Source organism: Pleurodeles waltl, chromosome 7, assembly GCF_031143425.1.
Source record: "Pleurodeles waltl isolate 20211129_DDA chromosome 7, aPleWal1.hap1.20221129, whole genome shotgun sequence".
NCBI classification, from domain to species: domain Eukaryota; kingdom Metazoa; phylum Chordata; class Amphibia; order Caudata; family Salamandridae; genus Pleurodeles; species Pleurodeles waltl.
Window position 1 is genome coordinate 674,814,221 of NC_090446.1, and position 27,543 is coordinate 674,841,763.

Below are 27,543 nucleotides of genomic sequence, written 5' to 3' on the forward strand. Positions count from 1 at the left end.
GAGGTGTATTTTAATGGAAGAGAAGGCCAGGTTTGTTTTTTGTAAGTGTAGTAAGTAGCCCACTACATCCTTTGGAGATGCGTGTAATGGTTGAATTTGATTCTGATGGCAGTAGCAAACAAACCTTTTCCATTTGCTTGCATAGCAGTGTCTAGTGGATGGTCTTCTAGCTTGCTTTATGACTTCCATACATTCTTGTGTGAGGTTTAAGTGTCCGAATTCTAGGATTTCAGGAGCCAGATTGCTAGATTCAGCGATGCTGGGTTTGGATGCCTGATCTGTTGTTTGTGTTGTGTTAACAGATCTGGCCTGTTGGGCAACTTGACGTGGGGTAATACTGATAGGTCTAGCAGTGTTGTGTACCAAGGTTGCCTTGCCCATGTTGGTGCTATCAGTATGAGTTTGAGTTTGTTTTGACTCAATTTGTTTACTAGATATGGAAGGAGAGGGAGAGGGGGAAAAGCGTACGCAAATATCCCTGACCAGTTCATCCATAGGGCATTGCCTTGAGACTGCCTGTGTGGGTATCTGGATGCGAAGTTTTGGCATTTTGCGTTCTCCTTTGTTGCAAATAAGTCTATTTGAGGTGTTCCCCAAAGTTTGAAGTAAGTGTTTAGAATTTGGGGGTGAATTTCCCATTCGTGGACCTGTTGGTGATCTCGAGAGAGATTGTCTGCAAGTTGATTCTGGATCCCTGGAATAAACTGTGCTATTAGGCGAACGTGGTTGTGAATTGCCCATCGCCATATCTTTTGTGCTAGAAGGCTCAGCTGCGTTGAGTGTGTCCCCCCCTGTTTGTTTAGATAATACATTGTTGTCATGTTGTCTGTTTTGACAAGAATGTATTCGTGAGTTATGATTGGTTGGAATACTTTTAGTGCTTGAAAAACTGCTAGCAGTTCCAGGTGATTTATGTGCAGTTTAGTTTGATGTACGTCCCATTGTCCTTGTATGCTGTGTTGATCGAGGTGTGCTCCCCAACCCGTCATGGAAGCATCTGTCGTTATTACGTATTGTGGCACTGGGTCTTGGAAAGGCCGCCCTTTGTTTAAATTTATACTGTTCCACCATAGAAGCGAGAGGTATGTTTGGCGGTCTATCAACACCAGATCTAGAAGGTGACCCTGTGCTTGTGACCATTGTGATGCTAGGCACTGTTGTAAGGGCCTCATATGCAGTCTTGCGTTCGGGACAATGGCTATGCATGAGGACATCATGCCTAGGAGTTGTAATATCATTTTTGCTTGTATTCTCTGTGTTGGGTACATGTGTTGTATGATCTTGTTGAAATTTTGAATTCTCTGTGGACTTGGAGTGGCTAATCCTTTTGTTGTGTCTATTATGGCTCCTAGGTATTGTTGTACTTTGCACAGCAGAATGTGTGATTTTGCATAGTTGATGGTGAAACCGAGTTTGTAGAGGTTTTGTATGACCTGATTTGTGTGGTGTGAGCACCTTGTCAGTGAGTTGGCCTTGATTAGCCAGTCGTCTAGATACGGGAATACGTGTATTTGCTGCCTTCTGATGTGTGCAGCCACTACTGCTAGACATTTTGTAAAGACTCTTGGTTGCGGTTGTTAAACCAAACGGCAATACTTTGAATTGGTAATGTATTCCTTTGAATACAAACCTGAGGTATTTCCTGTGCGACTGATGTATTGGTATGTGGAAATACGCGTCTTTGAGATCTAAGGTTGTCATGTAGTCCTGTTGCTTTAGCAATGGTAACACCTCTTGTAGCGTGACCATGTGAAAGTGTTCTGATTTGATGTAGGTGTTTAGTGTTCTGAGGTCTAGGATTGGTCTCAGTGTTTTGTCCTTTTTTGGTATTAGGAAGTACAGTGAATAAACTCCTGTGTTTATTTGTGTTTCTGGTACTAGTTCTATTGCGTTCTTTTGCAATAATGCTTGAACTTCTGTTTCCAGAAGGTCTGAATGTTGTTTTGATAAATTCTGTGCTTTTGGTGGTATGTTTGGAGGGATTTGTAGAAATTCTATGCAATAACCATGTTGGATAATTGCTAAGACCCAAGTGTCTGTAGTTATTTCCTCCCATGCTTGGTAATACTGACCTATTCTTCCCCCCACTGGTGTTGTGTGGAGGGGATGAGTGACATGTGAGCCACTGCTTGGTTGTAGGGGTTTTGGGGCTTTGAAATTTTCCCCTATTCCTAGGGAATTGTCCTCTGTATTGGCCCCGAAAGCCTCCCCTTTGGTACTGTCCCTGGTAGCTGGACGGTGTTGTCTGTGAGGTGCTGGCTTGTGTGGCCTGACCCCGAAACCCCCCTCTAAAGGTTGTCTTGCGGAAGGTGCTGTAAGTGCCTCTGCTCTGCGGGGAGTAGAGTGCGCCCATGGCTTTAACAGTGTCAGTGTCCTTTTTCAGTTTCTCAACTGCCGTGTCCACCTCTGGTCCGAACAGTTGTTTCTCATTGAATGGCATATTGAGCACTGCCTGCTGTATCTCTGGTTTAAAACCAGACGTTCGTAGCCATGCGTGCCTTCTTATAGTCACAGATGTGTTAATTGTTCTCGCAGCTGTGTCTGCTGTGTCCATAGAGGAGCGTATCTGATTATTGGATATGTTTTGTCCTTCCTCAACCACCTGCTTCGCCCTCTTTTGTAGTTCCTTGGGTAGATGCTCAATGAGGTGTTGCATCTCGTCCCAATGGGCTCTGTCATAGCGCGCAAGTAGTGCTTGAGAGTTAGCGATGCGCCACTGGTTTGCAGCTTGTACTGCGACTCTCTTTCCGGCTGCATCGAACTTGCGGCTCTCTTTATCTGGGGGTGGTGCATCCCCAGATGTGTGGGAGTTGGCTCTCTTGCGAGCTGCTCCTACAACGACGGAATCTGGTGGCAGCTGTGTGGTGATGAAAACAGGGTCTGTGGGAGGTGCTTTATATTTCTTTTCCACCCTTGGTGTTATTGCCCTACTTTTGACCGGCTCCTTGAAGATTTCCTTTGCGTGCCGAAGCATTCCTGGGAGCATAGGCAGGCTTTGGTAGGAGCTGTGGGTGGAGGAGAGGGTGTTGAATAAGAAGTCATCCTCGACTGGTTCTGAATGGAGGTTTACGTTGTGGAACTCTGCCGCTCTAGCCACCACTTGTGAATATGCTGTGCTGTCTTCTGGTGGTGAGGGCCTTGTGGGATACGCCTCTGGACTGTTGTCCGACACTGGGGCGTCGTATAAGTCCCAAGCGTCTTGGTCCTGGTCACCTTGGCTCACGGTGGTGTGAGCCGGGGAATGTGATGGAGTTTGTGCTGGTGAAACGTTAGTTACAGGTGAAGGAGAGGGTGGCGGAGTTACCTTTTTCACCATTTTTGTTTGTGGTGCTTTGTCTGTCTGAAACTCCAGTCTCCTCTTTCTCCTAATAGGGGGAAGGGTGCTTATTTTCCCTGTTCCTTCATGTATGAAAATACGTTTCTGCGTATGGTCCACTTCGGTGGATTGCAACTCTTCCTCAAATCTATGCTTTCGCATCTGAGAGGACAGTGATTGCTCCTCTGAATAGGAACCGGTAACTGGGTCGGTTGCGGGTCGTTTCTGCACCGAAACCCTGTCTGTACTCTTTTTTCGGCTCCGAGGTGACTTTCTTCTTTTTTGGAGTCGAAACCTCTCGGCGTCGATCTTCCTCGGTGCCACTGTCTCGGCGTCGAGCCGTTTCGGCACCGCTATCTCGGCGTCGATCTTTTTCAGCAGCACTTTCTCGGTCCAGAGAAGGCTGCGTGCCGGTGTCTCAACCGGAGTCGGACGATCTCGGCACTGTTTCGGCCTTTTTCGGTGCCGATGGTCGGTCACCGAATTTATGGGTCGAGCCATGGCCTGGTGGCAGTGGCGTCCCCTGGGCCTTGTCACTTTTCTTGTGTGTTGTCTTCGACGTCTTACTCACAGTTCTTTGATCGTCGAATTCCTCGGAGTCCGATTCGTGGATCGAGAAGGTTTCTTCTTCCTCTTGTTCCTCGAACTCTCGGTGTGCTGTCGGCGTGGACGCCATCTGAAGTCTTCTGGCTCGACGGTCACGGAGTGTCTTTCGGGACCGGAACGCACGACAGGCCTCGCAAGTCTCTTCACTGTGCTCAGGCGACAGGCACAGGTTACAGACCAAATGTTGGTCTGTATACGGGTATTTGTTGTGGCATTTGGGACAGAAACGGAAAGGGGTGCGTTCCATCAGCGTTGTTTTACACGCGGTCGGGCCGACCAGGCCCCGACGGGGGATCGAAAGCTACCCCGAAGGGCACCGGAGCTCTTCAAACTTCGATGCGGTGTCGATTCTATCTAAGCCGATCCCGAACGCAACAATACCGACGTAATCTTCCGATAGTTAGCTAACTTTCCGTTCCGAAACTCGGAGCGACAGAAACACGTCCGAACCAGATGGCGGAAAGAAAACAATCGAAGATGGAGTCGACGCCCATGCGCAATGGAGACAAAGAGGAGGAGTCACTCAGTCCCGTGACTCGAAAGACTTCTTCGAAGAAAAACAACTTGTAACACTCCGACCCAACACCAGATGGCGGGCTATGCACAACATGTGTATCTACAGCGACAGATGCCATCGAACAGGGAGTTTACGCCTGCTCCTTGTTGTTGAAAGGGAACTGTTTCTACTGCTCCTTTGAGAAGCAAAGACTGTACCTCTTGTTGTAGGACAACTATGTGATCCTGTGACAGAGTATGAAGACAAGGTGATATGTTTGGAGGTGTGGAAATGAGTTCCAGCAATAACCATGTTGGATAATACCCAACACCCATTGATCTGTTGTAATTGTTTCCCAAATTTGTAGGAAGGACTGAAGTTGTCCTCCCACTGGTGTTAAATGATCTGTTGGAATCTGCAGAGAGCCACTGTTTGGGGACAGTGGCAGATGCTGGAGAGGATGATGTTTTACCGCTAACTCAGAATCCATTCTCTCCATAAGATCCTCTGTAAAATTCTCTGCTGGAGGACATACGTGATTGTCCTTTATTATATGAGGAAAATGTTTCCCCTGCTGCAGGCTTGGAGGGTGATTTATACTGTGGTTTATGAGAAGTACCACAAGAGGAAGGGAGTTGTGAAGTGCTCCCATAGATTCAACCAGCTCAGTCTCCTCCCTCCCACCCCCCCCCCCCAAGGTTTGATCCACTTGTGGCCTGAAAAGGTTTGCCATGTTTAAAAAGGTATGCTGCACTTAGTGTGCATCCTGAGAGGCTTGTGAATTTGCTCTTTTCCCAGCATTAGAGACCACCAAAGAGTGTGCTAGTATTTGACTCGATGTATGTGGGATCTCGGGGAGAAGCTTTGTATTTTTTTCTCCACCCTTGGAGTAAGAATGCAAGCCTTAGATGGATCCTGGAAAATATAATCCGTATGTCTGAGCAGTCTCTTTAGAATAGGGAGATATTGTGTAGACTTATGAGAAGTTGTTAGTGTCTCAGAAAGAAAGTAATCTTCTCTAGGATGTTTGTGGCGGGATACCTGATATGTAACAGCCCTCCCCCTACTAGCTCTTGAAAAGACGTAGTGTCTTCAGGTGGTAAATGCCTAATTGGGTAGATTTCTACATCAGGATTGAAGTGTGCACAACATACTGTTACCATGTATCATCACTAATTTCACTGATATTTTGACCTGACTGAGGAGACCCCTGAGAGATCTTTCTAATGGGTCTTCTATAGAGTGTTGTGGAGATGGAGTTTGTGATGGTGGAGGGGTAATAGGTGGAGGGGATGCAGGTAATCTCCTGAGGCTCCTTGTCCACTCTTTTTGTTTTGGTGGAGGTTCATCAGAGTCCAAAGCTTTCTCAAAAGTTAACTGTCTTTTAGGAGGAGGAGTTTTTACCAATACCCTTATAAAGTATGAGGCTGAATATGCAGTTGGGACTGCTTCCCTTGGAGCTGTTGCTTAAATTTCAGAAGAATCAGTTCTGTTTTTTTTTTTTTTTTTTTTAACTCTGAAGTAGATTTCCGATTGTGTTTTTTCAGTTTCAAAGAGGTTTTCATTTTTTGATGCTAAAGATGTCGGTACCGATGCGGGCAGTCTTTTCGGTGCCAAAGTGGTGGGGACAGAGTGTGATGTGGAAGGTTTTGGTGCTGAAGTCACTGACACTCGACTTGGAACGGAAGCTTTGGTTTTAGATGTATATTTCGGTGCAGAGCCTGACTTTTTAGATGCCTGCCATGGCCAGAAAGCAGTGGTCCCTCAACAGCTCCCATATATGAATTTAGTCTTTTGGGTGGAGCGGGGGCATGTTTACTCACTGCATGTTGGCCCGGAGGGACCGCCTTCATTTCTAGTCATTTTGGCCTTGAATCCGAGTCTTGGACCAAAAACACTACCTCTTCAGCAGCTGATGCCTCTTGAATCTCCTGCTCTTTGGTCTCGTAGAGTTTTCCTCAACCTGAATGACTGGCAGACCTCGCAGTCTTTCTCTTGGTGCTCTGGCGACAGGCAGAGGTTACAGACCTGATGGTGATAGGCCCGAGGAAATTTGGAATGACACTTCGGACAGAAACTGCATGGTGTCTGTTCCATACGTTCTTCATTCTTGAACCAAGAACCGAGGGCGTGGCCCCAAGGGCCTCGATCGAAAAAGTTACTTATACAGGTTTTTTTTTTCTGATCCCGGAACGCTATGTTAAAAAGAGTAACACAATTGAAACAATACCGATGGGTTTGGACATGTTTACCGAACCGAAGGTGCCCAGGATGATCTCCGGCCGGAGCACTGGGTGAACACGACCAGACAGTGGAAGAAAACAATCTGCATATTGTCAACAAGAGGAGGAGTCACTATGTCCTGTGACTCGAAAGACTTGAGAACAAAAACAAGCTGAAACCTTTCAGACCCAACACTATATGGCGAAAAGTATGCAGAGCATGTGTATCTACAGCCACAAATGCTATTAAACAGTGGGTTTCAGAGTGGGAGAATTATCTTGAACAAATATTTAAGGCAAGAGGAGGTGAACACTAAGACTGAACCATATACAACAATCTAATCAAATCCCAGCTGTATGAGACACCATTTGGGAGCCAGGGCTTATGTTTAATTTCTTAAGGACCAAAATGGCACACCACATGACAGGATACAAACTTACTGAGACAACGTCTAAGTTAATGTAAGAGGAGTGCTAAATCAAACCCCATCTTCATGTCTTGAGCAATGTTCCATTGAAGGAAACGTCAAGGAGAGGAGACAAGGAGTAAACTATTCACCTCAAAGACGTCCGGATTCTATAGCATATGAAGGAGGACATGCAAGAAAAGGAATGCTCATTGCAAGTACCTAAGACAAGGCAAATGAATAGATTTGTAACCTGAGGGTAGAAAAAAATAAATTGCCACTAAGGGCTCTGTGAGTGAATATTAGAAAGGCGGCCACTTTCAACAGTTCAAACGACAAGTTACTTAACTTCTGGAACACCTCTTCTGGTGGATAGTTTAACCAAAGATTTCATACCTTAGAATATTGCCTGGGTGCTATATAAGATCCTGAGATTTATCATAGCAGTACTCCCCCAAACCGCTAAGTGGTACCATGAGGCTTGCGTCGTCTCCAAACCACCCAGGAAGTGATGAAGCAGAGCTGCATATAGGCGCTACCCTTTACATCAGTGTGCCCTTAGAAGCGCAGTATGATTAACTAGAGGTTACAGCGTGCGGAGCAGTAGTAGCTGCTCCATATGAGCGTTGGGCTCCGCGCACCCAATTCTGACCAACATAAGTGAGGAGGCAGTACTGCATTCAGGCAGAAAAAGCTTTATAGCAACGTGTCTGGAGCATTTGGTAATTGTTTCAAAAGTCCATCACTGTGCATGTACAGGGGGCATACTTTTCTAGCCCACCCATCCTTCATTTGAAAAGCCCACCCATTCACCATTAGATTTACTTGCCGCTGACTTAATTCTGCCTCAGGTGCAGAGCTTCACAGCACAAGGAAAAGGGATTGACCACTGATTTCTATGCTGCTCCCTTCACGCCTCTTATGATGCCATCCTTTTCACTGAGTGGGTGAGTCAGCAATGGCCCACCTCATCCTCTCACAAGATAGGGGGGCGGAGGGGGGATGGGGGGAATCTGAGGAAGATACAGTCCTTTTCTTGTTAAGCAACTTTCAGGATAGTCATGTGCACACGCTGGGTGAACACATCGCACCTGACTTCTTAAATGTTTACGATGGGGATCCTGTGCACTGATTTCAATTGTCTCTATGAGCTATTTAGTGACAGCTGACCCTTGCGGCCTTTAACATGCCAGTCGGAAATACATCAAGAAAAGTGTATCCCGAGAAAGCATTCTTCAGTGCTACACACAGTATTGCTGACTACACAAATGTGTTTGGTAAAAAAAATAAAAAAATAAAAAATGCTTGATAGACACTTCTATTCGTACTTCTGAGAACCCTGTTTGGGGTTTTGGGGGGGGGGGGGGGGTCATGGGGCACGCAGGAGTGAGTCCAACCAAGATGGTGGTGGCCTTTTACTCCTGATATCCCGGGCCCCACCCTATTATGGATCCTGCTCCACTGGGTCAAGCACCTGATTCTCAGTAAATAGCGTGACACAAGCAGTCAAGGCTACCTCGGAGGAAAGTGTAGATAAAGATAAGTGAACATGAGTCTACTCAACATGCAAGCAGCACCTAAAAGAAATCAATTCCCCACGAAATACTGGTTTCTGTATAAAAATAAATATTTTAATTCTAATTCTACTCAAGCAAAAGGTAAATGAAATTCAAAAAGCAGTAACACGGTTCACCCCTGTGAAGTAGGCCCTCTAGTAGTTGTTAGGGCACTCCCCAGCTACCCGATGTAGCGTGTGTTATTTGCCACTCACATAAGGTGACATCCAAAGAGCGTAAACTACTAGGCCCGGTCACGTGGTATCTTCCTCTCTGGGACTCAGTAAGGTGTAGTCGTGCTCGGCTGCAAAAACCAAAGGCAATATATTCCATGGGGGCTGGTAGGCCCAGTTTTCAGCTTACCCGCTGCGGTAGTACGAAACCTGGCAGAAGTGCACTGCGGTCCTGGCCCAGATTGGCAAAGACAGGCTGCACACAGTCACACACACACCGCTCCTGGCAATGGCAGGCTCTCCCTTCTGAGCCGCACTCAAGTGTACTGACGATCAGAGTTCCAATCTGCTCTCGACACACAGTAAGTTGTTGTCTCTTTACTTGGGGATGGGTACACTCTCCATGCTCCTCCGGGGCTTGGAGGGCATCTCCCAAGGCCTCTTGGGACACAAAACACCTCACATCTTGGTCGTAGAAGTACTTTGGCGTCATAATTAATGACCCAGACCTCCAGCCTCAACACTTCGAGTAGCCCCTCCTGGCATGTGGGGTCATGCCAACGAACCTCACTGTTAGATCACATTTGCCTCAGGTTGCTTCCCCTGAGGCCCCTCCTGGTGTACAGGGGCAATAGCCAGTGCTCAAAGCTCACCGCAAACACGCAGCTGCTGCATTTAAATGTGAGAGCACTGAATACTGAGGCAGCGTAATCCTAAAGCCACGTCGGGCCTCCTTAATCCACTTACAGCCACTTCCTGCTGTTCAGCTCACTCCAGCAGCTTTCTCCCTTTGCGACACTTTTCCGTCTTTCTCTTCCCCCCTCTTTCCCATGTGTGTCTTTGCTGGCAGTAAATGACTGATGCAGAAAAATAAGTGCCATCACTCAGAATTAAGTGCCGGTGCCCCGAACCTGAAGCCACCAGAACAAATTAAGCACTGGCTATGGCCAGATCGATAAGACAGTTTCTTGCCACACAGCCATCCCTTCTGGCATACAGGATTACCAACTGCCACACACTGAACACTGTCAATAGCCAGATCGAAGCAGCACTTTCCTTTGGGGCACAGTGGCCCCTTCTTGCATAATGGGTCACCAAACTCAACACTGCACACGGGCAACAGCCAGACTGGTGCCTCACTGCTTCTCACACCTCATTCAGGAGGCCCACTTGCCTGGGCTTTCTTCTGTTTCGCTCCTTCTATTACACTCCTCTCCCTCACGGGCATCTTGGCGAGCAGGCAGGTACTCGTGCTCCAGACTCCAGGTCAGGTGATCTTAATTTCCATGGGTGATGTTCCCTCACCAAGAAGGTGACCCTAGCCCTGGTCACAGGCAGAAGTCTTGCAGAGTTTCCCCTCCACATGCAGCACATCTGGCTGCTCGTCAGATCACAAGGTTGGGGATGTCAAACTCCCCTACTTATAGTTATTTTCCAGACATCAAATATGATTTAGGGTATGGGCCATTTAAGTTTTATGTTGTGGTTCTGGTTCTTTGAAAGGGACATTACTCCCCTTCATCCTTCCTCCTGAAAGGACGTCTATCACAGCAGGCAGGGCTCCAAAGCTGATTAGCCTACAACAATATTCATGAGTGACCAGAGCTCACACCTGGATGCCAGTGCATCAAAGTTTACTACTGGGCCCTCAGCCCTGCCCTTTCTGATTATCTTATCCCTAGCTCCCTTTTTCTGAGGCGTGTCCAGGCCCCTTCCTTGTGATCTGTTACAGAATCAAGAAGCCCCTTGTAATGCACAGGAAATCTGTCTTCCCCTCGTCCAGTGCTTGTCCCACCCAGCTTAAAGGAAGGCAGTAATATACAACTCTGTCTGGGGTGATTACTCAACTTCTCATGTTTTCACCATGAAAGCCTGGGCTTCCCAAAAATGGAACTCAAGGTCCTCCATGTAATGTACTAGTGCATGTACTTCTGCACTTAGTACATTCAACCATATTCTCCAGTCCAGTACTGCTGTGCCCATGTACCATGCTTCCCCCAGCATTCCCACATGTACTAAATCTGCGCACACTATTCAGTACTAGTCTCTATGCACTGCACCAGAGTATGTAACTTTAAACACACACTGCCAGTACACACACACATTTGCCATGTCAACAATGCACCCTCTGTGTAGAGGGTTGTGCCCACTCGCATGCATTCAGCATGTTTTCATCTCGTACCCACTCTCACATCAGCTATACGTACGCTAAAGGTGAGTTAAACATAAAGCAGCGTATTTAAAAAAAAAATGTTTAAAGGGTTAGTGCGCCTGTATGCGTCGCTCTTGTGGAACAGGGTAAAAAGAACCTATTCACTACGTGATGTGCTGCCAACAATATGCTTGTGCTGTTTAACTACTGGTTAAGGTAGTAGCCTTCCACCAATAGGAGGATAGCACTTTGGGTGCCCCTCCTGGTCCAACAAAACTGTGATCCGTGAGACAGGTTTAGGTCATGGCACACACCCATGACCAGTGTTTGCCTATGACAAAAAAAGGGGAAAAAAAGCATTACGGATTTAAACAATACACTTGGGCACTTAGTGCAGCGGTAAATGTCTTCAACATGCAAAGAAATTTTCCAGTGCCAAAGTCGTTTTTTTCTTTCTTAAAGAAGTGTTTTGCAAAAGAATTCCTCAGTGTGAACTTGCAGCACGTATGTGCACATTAGAAGCATGAGTTGTCATTTTTCTTTCTTAAATAATTGACCTAAATAGCAAATCAGAAATCATGAGCACTGGGGGATTAAAGCATACAGGACAACTTTATCACAGTGTATAATTTCTCTATGGTTACTGGAAATATCTATCTGAAAGGAAGACCAAAAAGGGCTGGCTATTTATCGTGCTCCTCTCCTCTTGTATGAGGTACTGCAGCTACAGGTTTAAGATCAAAACAATTACTAAGAAAACAGAGGCCTCAATAAACAAAAGCACAGAAGTTTGGTTACTACACTTAGCAACCCCATAGCTCGAATACATTACTGGCTGGCTGCACCTAATGAGTAATGCAAATCAATGTTTCATTTTTAACATTTAACAAACTTCTATATGTATTATAGTGTCTCAGCTGTATCTTGTGAATAAAGCTTGCAATGTTGTTGCTGTCTTCACAATGCCTCCCTGAGACACGAGTCAAGCTAACTCTGCTTTTAGGCCTTCTTGAACCTGTTTTTGCATGAGCGACTGTTACTATTCATCTGCCTATGCTTAATCCAACTTTTGTGTATGCGGAAGTTTGCAACAGTGCATAAGTTAAACATTCTGTAGGAAGTTGGCTCTGTATGTGCTATTTCAAAGTAAGGAATAGCATGCACAGAGTCCAAGGGTTCCCCTTAGAGGTAAAATAGTGGTAAAAATAGATAATACTAATGCTCTATTTTGTGGTAGTGTGGTCGAGCAGTAGGCTTATCCAAGGAGTAGTGTTAAGCATTTGCTGTACATACACATAGACAATAAATGAGGTACACACACTCAGAGACAAATCCAGCCAATAGGTTTTGTTATAGAAAAATATATTTTCTTAGTTTATTTTAAGAACCACAGGTTCAAATTTAACATGTAATATCTTGTTTGAAAGGTATTGCAGGTAAGTACATTAGGAACTTTGAATCATTTCAATTGCATGTATACTTTTCAAGTTATTCACAAATAGCTATTTCAAAAGTGGACACAGTGCAATTTTCACAGTTCCTGGGGGAGGTAAGTTTTTGTTAGTTTTACCAGGTAAGTAAGACACTTACAGGGTTCAGTTCTTGGTCCAAGGTAGCCCACCGTTGGGGGTTCAGAGCAACCCCAAAGTTACCACACCAGCAGCTCAGGGCCGGTCAGGTGCAGAGTTCAAAGTGGTGCCCAAAACGCATAGGCTATAATGGAGAGAAGGGGGTGCCCCGGTTCCGGTCTGCTTGCAGGTAAGTACCCGCGTCTTCGGAGGGCAGACCAGGGGGGGTTTTGTAGGGCACCGGGGGGGACACAAGCCCACACAGAAATTTCACCCTCAGCGGCGCGGGGGCGGCCGGGTGCAGTGTTGGAACAAGCGTCGGGTTCGCAATGTAAGTCAATGAGAGATCACGGGATCTCTTCAGCGCTGCAGGCAGGCAAGGGGGGGCTTCCTCGGGGAAACCTCCACTTGGGCAAGGGAGAGGGACTCCTGGGGGTCACTTCTGCAGTGAAAGTCCGGTCCTTCAGGTCCTGGGGGCTGCGGGTGCAGGGTCTTTTCCAGGCGTCGGGACTTAGGTTTCAGAGAGTCGCGGTCAGGGGAAGCCTCGGGATTCCCTCTGCAGGCGGCGCTGTGGGGGCTCAGGGGGGACAGGTTTTGGTACTCACAGTCGTAGAGTAGTCCGGGGGTCCTCCCTGAGGTGTTGGTTTTCCACCAGCCGAGTCGGGGTCGCCGGGTGCAGTGTTGCAAGTCTCACGCTTCTTGCGGGGAGTTGCAGGGTTCTTTAAAGCTGCTTCTTGAAACAAAGTTGCAGTCTTTTTGGAGCAGGTCCGCTGTCCTCTGGAGTTTCTTGTCGTCGTCGAAGCAGGGCAGTCCTCAGAGGATTCAGAGGTCGCTGGTCCCTTTGGAAGGCGTCGCTGGAGCAGAGTTCTTTGGAAGGCAGGAGACAGGCCGGTGAGTTTCTGGAGCCAAGGCAGTTGTTGTCTTCTGGTCTTCCTCTGCAGGGGTTTTCAGCTGGGCAGTCCTTCTTCTTGTTGTCGCAGGAATCTCATTTTCTAGGGTTCAGGGTAGCCCTTAAATACTAAATTTAAGGGCGTGTTTAGGTCTGGGGGGTTAGTAGCCAATGGCTACTAGCCCTGAGGGTGGGTACACCCTCTTTGTGCCTCCCCCCAAGGGGAGGGGGTCACAATCCTAACCCTATTGGGGGAATCCTCCATCTGCAAGATGGAGGATTTCTAAAAGTTAGAGTCACCTCAGCTCAGGACACCTTAGGGGCTGTCCTGACTGGGCAGTGACTCCTCCTTGTTATTCTCATTATTTTCTCCGGCCTTGCCGCCAAAAGTGGGGGCCGGGCCGGAGGGGGCGGGCAACTCCACTAGCTGGAGTGTCCTGCGGTGCTGTGACAAAGGGGTGAGCCTTTGAGGGTCACCGCCAGGTGTTACAGCTCCTGCCTGGGGGAGGTGTTAGCATCTCCACCCAGTGCAGGCTTTGTTACTGGCCTCAGGGTGACAAAGGCACTCTCCCCATGGGGCCAGCAACATGTCTAGTGTGGCAGGCTGCTGGAACTAGTCAGCCTACACAGATAGTCGGTTAAGTTTCAGGGGGCACCTCTAAGGTGCCCTCTGGGGTGTATTTTGCAATAAAATGTACACTGGCATCAGTGTGCATTTATTGTGCTGAGAAGTTTGATACCAAACTTCCCAGTTTTCAGTGTAGCCATTATGGTGCTGTGGAGTTCGTGTAAAACAGACTCCCAGACCATATACTCTTATGGCTACCCTGCACTTACAATGTCTAAGGTTTTGCTTAGACACTGTAGGGGTACAGTGCTCATGCACTGGTACCCTCACCTATGGTATAGTGCACCCTGCCTTAGGGCTGTAAGGCCTGCTAGAGGGGTGTCTTACCTATACTGCATAGGCAGTGAGAGGCTGGCATGGCACCCTGAGGGGAGTGCCATGTCGACTTACTCGTTTTGTTCTCACTAGCACACACAAGCTGGCAAGCAGGGTGTCTGTGCTGAGTGAGAGGTCTCCAGGGTGGCATAAGACATGCTGCAGCCCTTAGAGACCTTCCTTGGCATCAGGGCCCTTGGTACTAGAAGTACCAGTTACAAGGGACTTATCTGGATGCCAGGGTCTGCCAATTGTGGATACAAAAGTACAGGTTAGGGAAAGAACACTGGTGCTGGGGCCTGGTTAGCAGGCCTCAGCACACTTTCAATTGTAAACATAGCATCAGCAAAGGCAAAAAGTCAGGGGGCAACCATGCCAAGGAGGCATTTCCTTACACATTCTATGTGTGCCTCAAAATTGCACTTCTGCCTTTGTTGAACCCAATCACTCTATAAAGAAGACTGCTCTACTGCCCATGCTCTTGCTGTATAGAGTGCAATGTAGGCTTGTGTTGGTTGTGCTGTACCTGATGTGAGTGCATTGCCGAAGCTTCTGCTTCTGTTGCCTACTCTACTTTTTTGTATTCAAGCTTGCAGTTCTACCCCTGCTGTACAAATCATTTGTACTGACAGACATTTAAGTTTACTGTAAACAAAATATTCAGTTATGAGATGCAAAATTATCTCCTTTCACTGAAAATGGATACTTGAATGATTTCAGGCAGTTACGTGGATGTTTGGGATGTTCCACTAGAGGCCAATATCTCCTGATCTTTGCCTCCCCCAAACTCACCAGTGATACGGGCGACACCGCGGTCTGCTGCGGGCGAGGAATGTACAGTGGGTTACCAGTGTATAAGATGCTGTTAACCAGCACTGCCTCTTCTGAGAACTGGATGGTGTTAAAAGGGTGGCCTTAGTGCTGGACACAAATGGACTTAAAGCTCCACTGAAGGGACTGCATGTGCCACCTGGAGTTGTCAGAAAAAAAGGATGCACAAAACTAAGACGTGAAGGAGTCTGAGAACCACCCTAACCTTGGTCGAGGAGAAAACCTAAAACACTGGGATAATAGCCTGGATGTCTTAAGATTCGATGCAGGTGGAAAGGCCTGACCTCTAACGTATCCCAGATCGCCCAATAATTGGAAGACTGTTGGCGGTAATCAGGTGGGACTTTGGCTCATGTATGGAGAATTTCAACAATGGCAGGAGCTCTGCTGTTGTCTGGAGGTGGTCAATGACAGACTGCAGCAAGTGTGCCTTCAGCAGCAATTTGTCTTGGTACAGGAATATGATTTTATATCTATAAAGATGGGCAGCAACTAGCGTCATCACTTTCAGGCACATTCAGCATGACAACCAGTTGCACTTGTGTAATTCTGTACTGTGCCTTCGGTCGACAATGAGCTAATGTCTGTTTGGGATACGACAGGGATTAGCACTGGGTCAACAGGCACAGATGGTGGGATCAATGTGGAATTCTGCACCGGGAGAAGCCTAGTAGCGGGGAAAAATGGGGCAGGTGATGTTGGGGAGGAAACCACCAATGCTAACCACCCTGAGATCCCTTCATTTTCTTGGGGTCCTGAAGCATGCCAGAAGGAACTGGCAGTGCGCTAAAGATCTGGAGCATGGCCTCTTTCAAGGCAACCTGCTGCGGGATCAGTAGCAACCCTTTTAAACTCTGGACGAATGGAGATCAATTGAGAAATCAGTTCAGTGGCTGGCAACCTAAATTGAGAGCATCATGCATTTTGATGCCCTTGTGCCTTCTCGGTGTCAGAGTAGTGGGATGGAGTCGAGTTCAGCTTTGCTTTTGTTATGCTTGCAATGGACATGAAGATTTTGAGCAGGAAGTGTAATAGTCACAGGAATTGCCTTAAGACTAGACAGTCCAGGCCAGTGACCTCGAATAGTATCTAAGTAAAGGCTGAGATCACTTATTGTGCTCAGCAACATAAGCTTTGCTTCCAAGTCTCAAATCGCTTTCTGATGCATGATAACCCATTTACCAATCAGACATCATAGCTGTGTCCCCAGCTCAGGCACCAGAGAGACAGTGTGCATCAATGGCCAGCATATTTATGCTGTAGTACCAAAACAGCTTGAAACCTGTTTGAGATGGAGATAACGTTTCCTAGCACACTGTATAAAGTGTGGAAGCTGTCTGAAAACAGACAAATTCGGGAGAGGAACTCTGGATTCACTTCTTAAGGCATGGGAAGAAGGAACGGCAAATGTGCAGGGGTGGTGCTTATATGAGGCTCTGCTCTGTCACTTCCAAGAAGGTTTGTAGCCAACAGAGACCAGCACAGATCCAACTATTGTTGCGTAGGAGGACTGGAGATCAACTCTGCCTCGCGGGGAATATGTGGTTGGAAATAACCATCAGAAAGCTAATAAACCACAGCACTAATAAAAACAGCACTCTTCTGAATTTAAAACTGCAGAAGTACAGGTACTTCTTTGTAAGTCTTACAACACCAGAGAAAGACAACATTGCAGATAACAGAATGTGGAAGGAATTTTCTCCTTAGTCTAATTAAACAAAAGGAGGCAATGCGCTGCATAGGATCCAATGAATCAGGAGTGCTGCCCTCATGGGAGGCCAAACAACCATTTTGCAAACCATCAGTCTTACATTTTACTGTGGTTCTGCATATTTCTCCAAAGCAGATAGAGCATTCGTATTAGAAATGTGAGGTTCTCACAAAATGCTAATGCATGATTTGATAACCTCTGTAAGAGTAAACTGAGAGAACTTAACTCCACAACAATTAGTTGGGGAATGCGAAATTAGGAAGGGACAGAATCTGATGCACAGTGGTTGGAAGAGGTAAATTCAAGCCCCACAATGAGTCAACAGAAACAAATAATAGTGCTGTTTCATTACTACAACAAAGGGTAAAACACCAAGGAACAAGATGCTTAGCTGTACGTATTCAGAAGCAACACAGTGACTGTGAAGGACGTGCAGTTAATACTATAAATAATTACCTCCTGAGAAACTATGCAGATAAGTGGTCATGTTCATAATAAATACGAACAAATATTACTAGGTAAAGTTGTCATACTTCAAAATAAAGGTGTGGCCCAGAAGCCACGCATTACTGGAGGAAAAATAGGTTTTTGTAGGACAAACCGATCATTCTTTGATTATGAAAGAAAATAGCTTTCACCTCAAAACCGGAAATATGCTGCAAAACAGGACCCTTCCATAAAAATGTAAATCCACAAACTCACATTTTGTTTAAATAACATGGCAGTCGTAATTCAGGTTTGTCCATGACCATTTTACATCTCAGACACTTATGTTATCAAGCAAATGCCTATACCATTGTTTTGTCGACAGATGTATTTTGTTTCTGCAAGAGGTGGAGACAAATCTACATAATTAAATCGGGGGGGAAAATGGTTTTGATAGATCGAAAATAAAACTGAAGGAGCAGTGCAGTACATCAGTTAAAAGGTATTGGCTTTTGTACTGGAAAGGCTTAGAAAAACAAATGTGTTGGATGTCTTCTGGAGCAGATGGTCCAAATTAGGAGAGTTTAGACTAGGTTAGAGTAATTAACAGCATGCACAAAAGCACATGACCCAAAGATAGTCTGGGGATTGGAAGATGTGTAGAATGCAGCCTTTAGATACTGACAAAGGCTATTGTATGTGCATAGAGCATGCTTGGGAAGAATGAGTCTGGGAGAACAAACAGACTAAATGTTTAGTAAAACCGGACAAGAGAACCAAATAAACATCAACTAAAATACAATCTATTATATCTGAGCCCTGGATTCTATGAAGAGGTCTTTTCTGTTTTTTTGCAAAACTGGTTACTATTCTAAATAGTGATGATGGCTTAAAATGCTTTAGATTACAATCCGCCTACTTAAAATGCAATAAATTCAAAGTTATTTTAATTACTAGGGGTAGATGAAAAAGACAGAGCATATACAATATTTTTTCATTTTCACATCTGGGCACAACTTATTTCACAAGAAAACAAACTAAAAAAATGTAAAGTACCAGAGCTTCGGGATGCTAAATTCACGACACAGATACACATTCTTTCCTCAATAGGAAATTCCATAGTACTTTGCTCATCAGTGATTGACAGCCGTCAGGCTGGACTGATTGACAGGCGGCACAGCACAAAACTGTCAAGTCTAGCCTCTTGTTACAAAACAGAATACATAAAAAGGTTACACAGGGATTTAAAAAAAGAATGTTAATTCTGAATGCAACAAAACATTTCTGAATCTTCAGCACTGAAAATACAATATTAAAAATAGAAGGTATTTACATTTCTTTTCAATTACATGTCTGACTAGTTTCGTATTCCAATCCTCAAAAAGTCACAATCAAACATACGGTAAGAAACAACTACATCTTAAAACAAAAAAAAACAAAAAAAAGGCATCAAAATTTACTCAAAGAAGCATAATAATCCGCAGGTCACTATAATTTGTAATTGTCCACATAAAGGTAAGACGATGCAAGGCTGCAGTCAGTTATTAAACATTTTTTTAAAAACATACATCTTTGTGTTTCGGTCGATAGGATTTTATTCACTTTAATAACAGGGTGTTGGAGAATTTAAATGCAGACACTCATTTCTGGGATGGCACAGACTAACTCCATTTTAAGAAGAAAAAACACATTTTTCAGTTTAGCAGAGCATTGTTAAGTGCTTCTAAAGGTCATGGAAGACTACACTATTATAGCTTTTCCCTTCCTCGAAAAAACCGAAAGAAACATTCAGTTTAGTGGTAATGTGTTTTTGATGGTTACAATGTTGATGGTGCTTCCCTTCACAGTGGTGAGCTTGTGCTCCTGACACCTCAGGCAAATGACATTTGAAAGTCATTAATCTTTAATAGACGACCTTTATATCTGAAGAGATGCAATTTATACTAATATGTTTACAGAAAAAGTCTAAAACGGTATTACTTAATGGGGAACGGGGATAAAAGAGTGCTTTGAAATCCATAAACGATATGTCCTACAAAGAAATTGTTACTGTGACAACGTACAGTTATTTGAAAACCAGACCTTTAGGTTAAAAAAAAAAAAGAAGCTCCCATTAGAAAAATCCCTTTTTCAACAGACTTTCTAAGTATAATGCTAAGGAGATTCACTAGTCTTTCCCTATGATAAGTTCTTGTAAAATACCAGCCTGAAAAAGAATGAAGATCTAGCAGAGCAAAGTTTATCGATTACATATTCTTCACAAACTGGTCTATAACTTAAAGATATCAACATACATAGGGACATACAATACTGGGACCCCCAACACTTTAAAATGACTTGTGACAAGATGCGAAGCATCAAGAGTAAAATTATGAACAATCACTTCAAAGAAGCCACTAATGTATGAATAGGCGAGGAAAAGATGAACACGGAGTAAAGTAAAAACATAGTTAAAAACAAATTGGAAATTAAAAATAAGTGCTGTAAATCAACAAATCCATGAGATGTTATGAAAACAACTTGGAAAATGGGCAAATCAAAATGTGTAGTGGTAGTCAATATAAACGTAACCGTTGTTTACCATTTGTGAATGTTGTGCACTAAGAAAATGCAACCCATTAAAAATGTTTAAAAAGTACTTACCTTCTCGCCTCTGGATTTGGAATCTTCCTTCTCTCTTTTCCGAGAACTCATCATAAATTCAGTAAAAAGGGCCTCACGATCTTTCATTTTTTCAATAGCTTTGAATCTGGAGTCTCTGGCATGTTTTGCTGCAAATTCGCTGAAGGTTGTCCTATGACCGAATGGCAGTTATACTTAATTAGAATCCTTATCAGACTCCACAGAATCCAAGGAAAGACATCTCAAAATAATTATCTAATCACCTTGTTGTAGACATGCACATCTCTGCACCATGAAGCTCACTCTATTTAGTGAGTTTGCAAATATTTCAGTAAACGCAAAACAATGGCCTAATATTAGAATAGGTGAAAGTAACTGAACAAGTCACCACTGACACGAGAAAAATACAAAAGCTAGTGTGACATACAGAAAAGACCCTTGCACAGAGAAAAGGAAAGGAGAGTCAGAAAATCATGGCACCATGGAACAGAACCATCAAGAGGCCATTAGATTACCAGTTTCCTCGTAACTGATCATCAGTGTAATACAACAAATGACAGAAGCAGGTTCAAAAGAAAAGTCTTTGAAAGAGAAGAGTCTTGGGTTAGGAATGCCTCATTTGCTGGAATTATATTCACAGGCTAGCTCTCCTGTTTCCAGCAAATGAGTAAACTCCCCACCAACAGGATGAAAAGAATACTTTTTTCCATGCTCTCAGATGTGTGGCCCTTTTAAGAAATGTATCACCACCTGTGATTTCAATATGAAGATTGATCAGGCACATGAAGAAAGGCCTCAAGAGCTGGTAAGTAACTTAATTGTGCCCACAAGAAATCCTTGCCAAACCAAAGAAATCACCTTACATTTTCAATTGTATGTGGTTAACTCCCTCCTGCTCAAATCAGCAGGCTACACGTTTAGTCCAACAATCAGAACAAATATACTTGAAGAGAGGGCTGCAGGCAGCTAGAACATCCACATATGGAGGAATAGATTGTGGAGGCTCGGGTGCAAAACTCTGCCCTCCTGCTGGGACAGGAGATCTTCCCAAAAAGGGGGCCTGAGTGCAGGGCATATGATCTGGAGTTTGGAAAACTAGACCCTCCAAAACAAGTATGGGCTATGAAAATAAGCTTTTCATGCCCAATTTTCTTCCATAGCTGCATGATTAGGGGAGTTTTACTGAAGGCAACAGTAAGTACCGAGCTCTTTCAGAGGTAACAAAAAGATCTATTAGGACGAAAATGCCATCTGCCACGTCTGCGTAAAAACGCCACTCACGATCGGCTGGACAATTCTTGCGGATTTAATCTCATTCAATGTTGAGGGATCCTACCACATTATTCACTGTCAGAGATCCCATGATGTGTCAGTGGAAGAATTTGGCTCTGTATATACTATCTCAAAGTGAGAGATAGTGTGCACAGAGTTCAAGGGTTCCCCTTACAGGAAGATAGTGGCAAAATTAGATAATACTAATGCTCTATTTTGTGGTCGCGTGGTCGAGTAGTAGGTTTAGAAGAGAGTAGTGTTAAGCATTTGTTTAACACGCACAGGCAATAAATGAGGAACATACACTCAAAGACTTAAGTCCAGGCCAATAGGTTTTTATATAGAAAAATATATTTTCTTAATTTATTTTAGAACCACAAGATTCACGATTTTACTAAAATGTAATGTACTTCACACAGATAAGTACAGAACTTTGATTTTAAACAGTAGTACACACAGTTTTGGTTAAAATTGCAAATAGCTATTTTAAAAGTGGACACCGCAAAAATCAACAGTTCCTGGGGGAGGTAAGTTTTGGTTATTTTTTCAGGTAAGTAAAGCACTTACACAGTCAGTCTCCTGGGCATAGGCAGCCCACCGTTGGGGGTTTAAGGCAACCCCAAAGCCACTGCACCAGCAACACGGCCGGTCAGGTGCGGAGGTCAAAGGAGGGCCCAAAACACATAGGCACCTACGGAGAACAGGGGCACTCAAGTTCCAGTTTGCTAGCTGGTAAGTACCTGCGTCCTCAGGGAGCAGACCAGGGTAGTTTTGTAAAGCACTGGGGGGATGTGGGGGGAGAGAGACACACAAGCACACAAAACACACCCTCAGCAGCACAGGGGCAGCCGGGTGCAGTGTGCAAAGTAGGTGTCGGGTTTGCTGTAGAGATCAATGGAGGGACCCGGGGGGTCACTCTGGCGATGCAGGCAGGGCACGGGGGCTTCTCAGGCCAACCACCTACTGGGCTAGGATGAGGGCCACATGCTGGTCACTCCTGCACTGGTAGGTGGTTCCTCTCGGTCCTGGGGGCTGCAGGTACAGTGCTGGTCCAGGCGTCTGGTAACTTTGTTACCAGGCAGTCACGGACATGGAGAGCCTCTGGATCCTCTATGCAGGCGCCGCTGTCGGGGTGCAAGGAGGTCGACTCTGGGTGTCCACGTTGTTGGAGTCACCTGGGAGTCCTCTCTGCAGTGTTTGCTGTCCTGAACTTGAGCCGGAGGTGTTGGGTGCAGAGTGTGAAGACTCATGCTTCTGGTGGGAAGTTAGAGTCTCTTTAAAGTTGCTTCTTTGTTGCTGGTTTGATGCTGTTTCTGGACAGAGCCGCTGCCCTCGGGAGGTTCTTGGTCCTTTAGGTGGAGGTCAGTCCTCAGAGGGCGCTAGTCCTGCTGAATGCGTCGTTGTGCAGGTTCTTTGAGTCTGGAGACATGCTGGTAGGGCTGGGGCCTAGTCAGTTGGTGTCTCAGTCATCTCTGTAGAGCTTTCAGGTCAGCAGTCCTTGTTGTAGGTTGCAGGAATCTGATTTCCTGGGTTCAGGGTCGCCCCCTAAATACTACATTTAGGGGTGTGTTTAGGTCTGGGGGCAGTAGCCAATGGCTACTGTCCTTGAGGGTGGCTACACCCTCCTTGTGCCTCCTCCCTGAGGAGAGGGGGGCACATCCTTATTCCTATTGGGGGAATCCTCCAAAACCAAGATGGAGGATTTCTTAAGGCAGTGGTCACCTCAGCTCAGGACACCTTAGGGACTGTCCTGACTGGTAGGTGACTCCGCCCTGTTTTTCTCATGATCTCCTCCGGACTTGCCACCAAAGGTGGGTGCTGTGTCTGGAGGGTCGGGCATCTCCACTAGCTGGGATGCCCTGGGGCGCTGTAAAAGGCATGAGCCTTTGAGGCTCACCACCGGGTGTTACAGTTCCTGGAGGGGGAGGTCAAAGCACCTCAACCCAGTGCAGGCTTTGTTCCTAGCCACAGAGTGACAAAGGCACTCCCCTCATGTGGCCAAAAAAATCATCTGGTTGTGGCAGGCTGGCAAGAACTGGTCAGCCTAGCACTAGGAGTCGCAGCGGTATTCAGGGGGCATCTCTAAGATGCCCTCTGTGTGCATTTTTCAATAAATCCCACACTGGCATCAGTGTGGATTTATTGTGCTGAGAAGTTGGATACCAAACTTCCCATGTTCCAGTGTAGTAATTATGGAGCTGTGGAGTTTGTGTTTGACAAACTCCCAGACCATATACTCTTTATGGCTACCCTGCACTTACAATGTCTAAAGTTTTGCTTAGACACTGTAGGGGCATAGTGCTCTTGAATATATGCCCTCACCTGTGGTACAGTGCACCCTGCCTTAGGGCTGTAAGGCCTGCTAGAGGGGTGACTTACCTATGCTACAGGCAGTGTGAGGTGGGCATGGCACTCTGAGGGGAGTGCCATGTCGACTTAGTAATTTTCTCCCCACCAGCACACACAAGCTTTGAGGCATTGTGCATGTGCTGAGTGAGCCAGGACTGTGCCAATTGTGGGAACAAAGGTACAGTTTAGGGAAAGAACACTGGTGCTGGGGCCTGGTTAGCAGGGTCCCAGCACACTTTCAATCATAACTGCCATCAACAAAAGGCAAAAAGACAGGGGGGGTAACCATGCCAAGGAGGCAATTCCTTACACTAGTGTACTGACTAACTAGTCCTGAACAGTTCAGCCACCCTAGACATGTTTCTGATACCACTAACACCCCTCCAACTCCAACTGAGAGCCAGATACAAAAACCTGCACTAGGTGGGGGGTAACACCTCTCCCAGGCAGGATGAACATTCCAGGATGGGAAGTTTCAAAGGAATAGCCGCCTTTGTAATGCGACCCAGGTCTCTCCAGATGGTGGAGATGACAGACACCCTGCCCTGACACCACTTTTGGAAGCAGCAGAGGTGGGAAAATTAGTCAGATTAGGATGTGTGCCCACTTCAGGCCAGTACCACCCCCCTAAGGTGGACAAGCTGAAGTGGACACCACGTTTTTAAATTCCTTCCTCTTGTTTGGAAGGAATTAGGCCACTAAGGTTATAAGAAGGGTTAAGTTAACCTAAAGGTGGTCAGCCCAGCGGCTACCACCTGGCACTCCCTGTAACACCCTTAAATTGAGTATTTAGGTGGTACCCCTGCACCCTAGAAATCAGATCCTGATGACCTAAGAAGTAAAGGACAAAATAGAGTTGCACCTACAAAAGAGTAAAAGAAGCAGCAGCTGACTTGGAACCAGTTCCATCGGCCTGCCTGCTGACCTCACTGGACTCTGCCCAAAAAGACAACTCATCCAGCAGCAGAGCCTCAAAGAAACCCGGTGGGACTACCTGCCTTCCATAAAGACTCAAGACTCCTGTAAGAAGCAGAACTGCTCTGCAACAAAGTTTCAAGAAAGGACTATGCAGCCCCTGGAACATCAAAGACCAGACATGTGAAGTGACATCTGCACCGGACGTCCACGACCTAAGGTGAAGCCAACCAACAGTGCCAACCAAGTTCCACAGCTGCCTAGAGTCTGAGTCCACTCAGATTTTACCGCTTCTGGACTCTTTCAAGTTGCCTGCAGCCTCTGCAAGTAGGCCCCTCTCCTACACCCTTGTGTGAGAAAAAATACAACACCTCCAGTGACCATTGCCCCAGACACAATCAGATGTCCCCTGGCTCCCCTGAGCTCGAGTCCACCCTGGGACCCCTTTACACACACCGCTTCCCCAGACTCCCTGATGACACCTGCAGCCTCAGCACACAGGAACCCCAAGACAGCGAGTGCTCCCAGACGAAGAAACCCGACACTTAAGGACACACATGCATCTGTCACCCCTGTACACTGGAGAAAAGGATCAAAGCTAGACCTGCATTGCGAGCACCCAAAGTCTAATACCTACCTGCTTGTTGTCCCCGACTGGCTTCCTAGCCAGAGCCTGCAGCCTGTCTTCATGAGGTCCACCTCCCACAGAGAACCATTGGGCCCCTGACACCTCACTGCATCCTGCAACCAGCTGCCCCAGTGCTGCCCGCCATGACCTGATGGTGTGGCAAACTCTGGGACATAAGCTGAAGGACTTTGTGCAAAGTAGTATATTTATGGTTGAGAAGGAGACTGAACATTAAATTCGACTGCTTGTTTCTTTACAAAAATGCAGGCATAGGTCCCTGGCCTCTAGGATTCTCTTCACTTGCAGGTGGCTCCACAAGGAAGAATACTGAAAAAATATTTAAACAAAGTTTCCCTTTTATGCCAATGGCACACTCAAATCGGGTCAAAGAAACGTGTGGAATAGTGTGTGAGAGAATAACTTAGCAGAGCAGGCAAATGAAAACAGTAACAACGCTTTCTGAACAAAACAAAGAAACAGGAAAAGGATTGAGGTCTACCCTCGTACAGATTATAGAGGAAATGGCGCAACAGAAAGGTCAATTCAGATACAGGAACTCTTTAAAGTATTTGTAATACACATTTCTAATGGCCTCTAAGACTTTGTGGGACAGTAAAATGGTTCCTTCATCTTAACATCTTATGTAAAGATTATAAAAACTGGGCTAGTTGCTTGATTTAGGCCCTGAGTTAAGTAGCTCTATTTAAGATGATTTCCCTTCTAAAGCTCCTGTGTCATACAAAAGGATTCCTAGGAAATGCATTTTCTCCACAGATGTCAGGGTAGTGAGAGAGTGGTATATGAAGCAAAACTAATATTTCATGCGTTTAGTCCGCTGGGAGCAAAAGTCACGACAGAAGTGATAGCAGCGGAGTGATAAGTGTACTGCTCACTGGTAGTGAATGCGCAGGACCACTACATTAAGCGATCAATGGGAAAAGGAGGTGGAGACATGGAATATGATTAACCACTAGAGGTGAGGATGGCCCCACACAAAGTGCCAAATTCAATTTAAGTACCTACATGTGTACTATTAAACTCTAATGTGAATATTTCAAATGAGCAGTTCAATCAAAGTGTCCTAGATGTGAAACAGACAACTGATTTTTTTTTCCTTCACATTGAGTGCAACTGCCCAGAGGTGATCCAATTTTGGCAGGTGATAGAATTTACAATGTCAAAAGTTGTGGAGCAGCTGTTGGGAATCATGGAAAGACGCATATCACAAACAGATTGGTAGAGATGGGCTGTCTGCTCTCTAAAGAAATTGCACACAACCAGCTTACTAATAACATTCCACGAGTGGTAGAATGGCTTCAAATAAAGGACAGGTGGGCTTACAGTGAGGAATATTTATTTAGAGAGACAATGCAGAAATAAAAATAAAACATTCTGGGGTCCACGATTGGTGCTTTTCATCTGTAAACTATTAGTCTTGCTGAATAATAACTACACTGATATGTTTAGAGTTGGACAATAATGTCTGCAAACTTGTATTGTAATTTTAACACAATTTAACACATGAACAACAATTGCTGTTAACTGACGTTAGTAAAATGGTTTCATAACAAATTGTGCTTTTTTCCTGTGAATTCACATCATACAGAAATGAATTTTTATCACTATTATGACATGTTTGTGTACGGATAATGAAGGTGAGGGGCTGCAAAGTGATCAAGAAAAAAGCTGTAGCAACATTGTAATAGTCTAAATTGCAGTCTCAAAGCAATCTATCACTGGAGGTTAAAATGAACAACAAAGATACACGCAATGTTTCACTGATTCCAAAAATATGAAGCAAAAAAAAATCTCTATGTCCTCTATGACAACATTATAAAGCCCTAGGACAGGAAGAGGTTAACTGCCCAATATAGAGCTGAATAGAATTACACTTTAACATTATTAAATACTTTTGGCAGAAAATCCCACGGTTTATTCCCATACAGAAAACTGAAAGAACAAACTGTCTCTACGGCTTTACCCTAAATGCTGACATTATTCCTTTAAAGAAACCAGAAGCTTTAAAGTCTTACTATCCCAAATAAACAACTGCGTTGGGCAGTTAATTTTGGCAGGAAAATGTTCAAGAATGGGTGCAATCAACCAATAGTAGGGAAGTGCTCCTTTTAGACATGGTCACCCCCACTTTTTGATTAGTATTTGATGCAATTCTACTGCATTCCTGCTAACCAGGTCCTCGGTGCCAGATCTCTTCGCCCTAAAACTGCGCAATTGTTACCCAAATAGCAATGTCTTTAGCAGCCCTGTAAGTCCCTAGTAAATGGTACCTGTGGTACCTGAGGCATGTGTACTAAGGAGGGTCCCTAAGGGCTGCAGCAAGTATTGTTTCACCACACTCAAGCAGACTGCAATTGCAAGCCAAGTGACAGTGCAGACAAAAGTGAAACCACAACATTGCACACATCCTGTGGGTCATGCCTGCAGATACGGCATGTAATAT

The 27,543-nt window shown here is 45.3% G+C and overlaps 1 protein-coding gene across 2 annotated transcripts in view; it reads right to left on the bottom strand.

Annotated features, from left to right (window-relative positions):
- Nucleotides 1-27,543, bottom strand: part of TCERG1 (transcription elongation regulator 1) — a 737,036-nt gene that overhangs the window by 144,495 nt on the left and 564,998 nt on the right. For both annotated transcript variants that reach the window (XM_069244676.1, XM_069244675.1), the window contains exon 15: nt 19,940-20,090. In XM_069244676.1, the coding sequence (XP_069100777.1) occupies nt 19,940-20,090 (151 nt within the window). The remainder of the gene's footprint in view (nt 1-19,939; nt 20,091-27,543) is intronic.